Below are 6,000 nucleotides of genomic sequence, written 5' to 3' on the forward strand. Positions count from 1 at the left end.
GCATTAGCTTTTGGACCACTGCTCCTTCATCAGGTGGTTGTGTCTTATGTACCTGCTCCACAAACACCCCATGAAGGAGCAGCGCTCCGAAAGCTTGTGCTTCCAAATAAACCAGTTGGACGATAATGTGTCGTTGAGAGATTTTTAACTTTATGTACCAGAACCCCTCCACGCTGCCCCGTCCCCCATGAATCTGTTCTAGAACACGATGCAGGGCCCTACCATTAACTGTACAAGGCCTGCCCTTCCTTATTTTAGCAAAATGCAACCCCTTGCCTTTGTCTGTTACTGGCTCAGACACACACACAGCCTAACACTCACACCATATCACAAGCTTCTACTCCATCTCACACACACACTTCATTAGCATATATGCACAAACTCGCATGCGTGCACACACACTCTCATGCACAAACAGTCACACATAAGTCTATGTGAATTTGCATTTGCAGAATTATATTTGCAGATATATTCAATTTTGCTCAAAAAGCGCACAAACTGCATGTAATATTTTATAAATTCCTATTTTGGTTAATAGAACCAATCTGATTCAAGATTGGGATACAGACTCGAACCTCACACCTTTTATGCAGTATCTGAGCTGAGACGTCACCTATTTTTATCAAACCTTAAACCATCTCGAGAAGGTGATTTAAAAGTAGTTCTGGGGTTTACATATTAATGAACTGAAACCTGCAACCCATGGTAAAAGATGAAAGACTAATCCGCAATCTAGATTTGTTCAATATCTTATCAGTTGCATGACACCGTCAGCTTTTGCTATAAATTCTGTGTCTTATGATTCTGCTCCACAGCTACCTGATGAAGGAGCAGCGCTCCAAAAGCCAATGCTTCCAAATAAACCAGAAGGAAGATAACCTGGTGTTGTGTGATTTTTAACTTTATCCACCCCAGTCCAACATCGGCACCTCCACATCATTTCCAATGGACATAGCCCACACCTCCCAGTGCTGCCAGGAAACTGTACAATGACAATGGGATGATGTAGTACCTGCACTCCTGAAAAATTCACAATTTCTAACAATACTGGCCACTCATTCACTGCTGCAACTGATACACAACATTGGAAACATAGTACAGGAGACTGTCAGAAATGAGCACAACAGGTCAGGCAGCATCTTGAGGAGCAGGAAAATCAACATTGCCCGAAAAATGTAGATTTTCCTGCTCCTTAGATGCTGCCTGACCTGCTGTGCATTGCCAGCACCACTCTAATTTTGACTCTGATCTCCAGCATCAGCAGTTCTCACTTTCACCTGTAAGAAATGAGCAGGTTTAAAACAAAAACCTGTTGCAATTCAAAGCTCTCAATGAGAGTCTGAGCTTGGCATGAAGTTCAGGTAATCTTTATTGCGACCCAACTTTGTTACAGCTTCAGAATCTCCCAACAGAAAGGCATAGAAAAAGGAGCAATGTTTTAAAAACAGCTCACAGTCAAAGTGCACACACTTCCTCCAACCCCTCACTTTCTTCATTATCGGTCACCACCAAGCTGCCCTTTGCAATTGGATCCTTGGTACACCCTTAACCTGGAGAAAGTATTGCCTCACTCAGCAATTTCAACCCATACCCTGTCTCCAAGTAAGTTGGATGGGCAGTGCAGAGTCAATCATATTGCTGTGGGTCTGGAGTCACGTGTAGGCCAGACCGGGTAAAGGATGCAGCTGGGATGACTGAGTGAATCCTCTCCCACAACGTCAGTTACTTTCCCTAAAAAAGAACTGAGTGTATCAGGTGGGAGTTTTCTTCCACCCCCACCCGACCGACAATGGTTTCACCGTTAGATTCTGAACTCCAGATTTCTGACTAAATTCCAATTCCACCATCTGCTGCGGTGGGAATCGAACCCGGGATTTCCCGGAACCAGGTTGATAGTCCAGTCGATAATGGCACTCGGCCGTCATTCCTTCAATCCCCCTGCGATGGCACATGAACTCGCTGGTGGCTCTGCAGGTAGGAGGAGCGGGTGAAGGCCTTCCCGCACTCGGGGCAGCTGAAGGGCATCTCCCCCATGTGGACCCGCTGGTGTCTCAACAGGTTAGAGGAATTGCTGAAGGCCTTCCCCCATTCGTGGCATGGGAACGGCCTCTCCCCTGTGTGGACCCGCCGGTGGGTCAGCAAGTGAGAAGAATACCTGAAGGCCTTCCCGCACTCGAGGCAGCTGAAGGGCCTCTCCCCCGTGTGGACCTGCTGGTGCCTCAGCAGGGTAGAGGAATTACTGAAGGCCTTCCCGCACTCAGGGCAGCTGAAGGGCCTCTCCACGGTGTGGACCCGCTGGTGGGTCAGCAGGTGGGAGGAATTGCTGAAGGCCTTCCCACATTCAGGGCAGCTTAAGGACCTCTCCCCCGTGTGCACCCGCTGATGGGTCAGCAAGTGGGAGGAATTCCTAAAGGCCTTCCCGCACTCGAGGCAGCTGAAGGGCCTCTCCCCCGTGTGGACTCGCTGGTGGGTCTGGAGGTTGGAGGCCTGGGAAAAGGCCTTCCCACACTTGTGGTAGCTGAAGGGCCTCTCCCCCATGTGGACCCGCTGGTGGGTGTGGAGGTTGGTGGAATCGCTGAAGCCCTTCCCACAGACAGGGCAGGGGAATCGCCTCTCCCCAGTTTGGCTGTGCCGATGAGTCTCCAGGGCAGACGGGAAATGGAAACCTATTATGCAGTCGCCACACTTCCACGGTTTCTCCACAGGGCGGGATTCCTCTGGTTTCTCCATGGCCAGAGCTTCAGCCACACACAAACGTGTGCAGAGTCTATCCCCACCGTGAATTCCTCTTTCCAGGCCGTATAACTGTTTCAGGCTCCACACTCAGTGCACTGCAATGGTAGGGTCTCTCATCCAGTCCCACTGATGCTGAAAACGTACTCAAACAGGAACCAAAACGCTTTGCTCCTTCTCACAGAATCATAGTTGAAAACCGTTGCGGTCCCGATGGATTGAGTGACTGTCAAAGTGAGGACTTCAGACACTGGAGAGTCAGATTTGAAAAGTGCAGTGCTGGAAAAGCACAGCAGGTCAGGCAGCATCTGAGGAGCAGGAGAGTCAATGTTTTGGGCATAAGGCCTTCATCTGTTGATTTTGAAACTTCCGTCTTCAGATCTTCAAATACTCTGTAAAAAGAGATTACAAAAGCCATCACTGTCAGTGCAGGGTAGAAATTCTTAACAAGGAATTCTACTTTCTGTGGAATATTCTTTTCTTTTGTTATTCCACAAAATTGAAAGCACCATCCCACTCTCCCTTCCCCTCTGTTCTCACTCCACTCTAATTAATTCCCTGAAGGTGCTGATTCAGAATCTTAAAGGGGCAGAAAAGCAAAAATCTAAAGACTGACATCTCTCTGCATTTTGGATAACTCCACAACACTGGGATACAGTTGACAGTGAGCAGGTCTGATTCTGGGAAGCAAACATAAGTGTGTCAATTCATGGGGTAACCTGCAATGCAGCTATTTGTGGAACAAAATGGTTAACGTCCCCAGGAAGATGGGAGCAAATTGAGACATCAAGGCATTAACACCGACACACGTCAGTGAAACTCTTCTGCTCCCAGTCAGGGCAAAACATCTTTGAAAGCTGCTCTGAAAGTCCAGTGTTCACAATCATACTTCTGCTTTCACCAAAGATAATTAGAGTCATACAGCACGGAAACAGACCCTTTGGCCCAACTTGTCCGAGCTGACCAGATATCCTAAATTAATCTAGCCACATTTGCCATCACTTGGCCCCTATATGGGCCGGGTGCTGGCAGCTGGGACTAAATTGTGTTGGCTATCTGTTCGGCAAGAATGAGTTGGATCAAAGGGTCTGTTTCCGTGCTGTACATCTCTATGACTCCAGTCGCATTTGCCATCACTTGGCCCAGATCCACTGAACCCTTTGTATTCATACACCCATCCACGTGTCTTTTAACTGCTGGAATTGTACCAGAACCCACCACCTCGTCTGGCAGCTCATTCCATAATTGCACCACCTTCTCCATCAAAAATGTTGCCCCTGAGATCTCTTTTACATCTCCCCTCCGCCCCCCCCCCGCCTCACCTGAAATCTATTACCCTCTCGTTCTGGACTCCCCCATCCGAAGGAAAAGACCTTGAGTATTGACCCTATCCATGCCCCTCAGGATTCTATAAAACGTCTGTAATGTCACCCTTCAGACTCTGGGGTAAACAGCCCCACCCTCTCCTTCCATCCCTCCTCGCCCAGGTAATTAAGACACATACCTGAGTTTGCAGCATCTGCTCCCTCCCTGGATTCACTCCAGCTGCTACAAGTGAACAGATTTCCACCCCTCCCCTCTCTCGCCTTCCCAGGATGAACAGTTGTCCAGAGGGAGGGAGTTTCACTCTGAAACTGACAGGGCCACTTCCACGCATTGTGACGCCATCAATGGGTCGGGGTGGGGGAGGGTATGGGAGACTGGACAAGAGAAAGGGGCGGGACGATATGCGGGGCTCGGCCGGCAGCGTGACCCCGCACTGCGCCTGCGCTGCCCGACACAGTTTGCAGAAATTCCTTCCCTTCAGAGAATCCCCAGTGTAGAAGCAGGCCACTCAACCCAACAAGTCCACACCGACCCTCCAAAGGGTAACTCGCCCTCAACCATTCCCCTAGCCATATTGCTCAATACTGTTAGAAATGGGGTAAAGTGTTGTTTTTGCAGATATAGAAAAAGCATACAGAAAAGGGGTACAGCAAGAGAACTATTAACCCTGCAGGTATTTAGGGACTTTTCAGTGTATAATTATGGTTAATTAGATACTAACATTGGTGAGTAATTATGATAACAAAAAATTCTTTGTGTAAAATTATGCTTTCACCAAAAAGCTGAGATAACCGAAATGCTTGAGCTATACAAAACGATATAAGTTAATGAAATGTCCGAGGATGGAATGTACCAACAGAATTGATACAAAATGTTAAACCAGCTCTTGACAAAATAAATGTATGTGTCAGCATTTACAGATAGGAAGGTTGCCAACCTGGGGAAGGGGGAAGTAATAAGGGTGGAGTGCAGCTGGGCAGTGGTCTGGTACAGTAAGAGAGATTGGGTAATTAGGAGTCTGGAGAGATGCCCTCACTCAGCTCAAAGGGTATAACTGTACACTAACCTGAGTTCTAATTTGCTCATTTGCTTCTGCATTTGATGCACTTTCTTGCAAGAGCGTAGAATAAATTGTCTTGTTTCCAGTTTTGGTGATCACGTCTAAATTTTATTAAACTTGTTTCTAAAAGATTTGGGGGCGTGTTCCGGGATCCCAAGCTCTGGTCGCTTGGCATTCTTGGAGAAACGGAGAAGGCTCACCTCGCTGATTTCGGCAATCTCTAGTTTCCCCTTGTTGCCGAGGCGGCTCTGGGCGAGCGTGATCTGGACTGGGAGACCCTGGAGACAGGACGGGCAGACGCGACACAGCGGGTTCGGTTGGGTAACCCTTGTGCACAAGACCCGGGTAAGAAAAAGGTCTTAAATAAGTATTATCCGGGTGACTGGGGTAGGCAGCGGGTTTTGTTTTGTTGTCAGTCTTTGCCACGAACGAGGCGCACTAAGACACGGCGGGTTGGTCGGGTAACTCTGATGGACTTAAGACCCACATTCGCGGGCGGCCGGGATTTGCAGCATTACTTGCTGTTTCGCCGCGGTACGAAGGGTACTAAGACGTGGTGGTTCAGTCAGGTTACTCTTGTGTCCATAAGACCCGGATAAAGATAAATTTCGGGCGACCTCGATTGACAACGTATTTTGCTGTCTGGTATTGCCGCGGGACAGGGTGCGCATTCGACCAAGTAACATTTGTGCACAGACCAAGGTATGAAAATTGACCTTTAAGTATTACCTTGGTGGTTGGTTCCGTACGAGAAGTACGGGGGATTTGGCAACTTAAAAAAATAGAGAATAAAGGTCTTTAATTGGCTAGATTAATCTAACAAGTAAGGTGTCTAACTGATTCGATCACCCAGCCTTAGACCGGTTATTAAGAAGGGAAAC

At 48.0% G+C, this 6,000-nt stretch overlaps 1 protein-coding gene across 1 annotated transcript in view; it reads right to left on the bottom strand.

Annotated features, from left to right (window-relative positions):
• LOC148143255 (uncharacterized) overlaps positions 1–5,790 on the bottom strand; it is a 135,123-nt gene extending 129,333 nt beyond the window's left edge. The window contains exons 1-2 of the mRNA XM_087975793.1: positions 5,607–5,790; positions 1,957–2,666 (exon numbers count right to left, since the gene is read on the bottom strand). Of these exons, the coding sequence (XP_087831919.1) occupies positions 1,957–2,666; positions 5,607–5,790 (894 nt within the window). The remainder of the gene's footprint in view (positions 1–1,956; positions 2,667–5,606) is intronic.
• Between the last annotated feature and the right edge of the window lie 210 nt (positions 5,791–6,000).

This window comes from Chiloscyllium plagiosum, unplaced genomic scaffold (assembly GCF_037043375.1).
Source record: "Chiloscyllium plagiosum isolate Xiang-an unplaced genomic scaffold, Cpla_swu_hap1 HiC_scaffold_27, whole genome shotgun sequence".
Taxonomy (NCBI): domain Eukaryota; kingdom Metazoa; phylum Chordata; class Chondrichthyes; order Orectolobiformes; family Hemiscylliidae; genus Chiloscyllium; species Chiloscyllium plagiosum.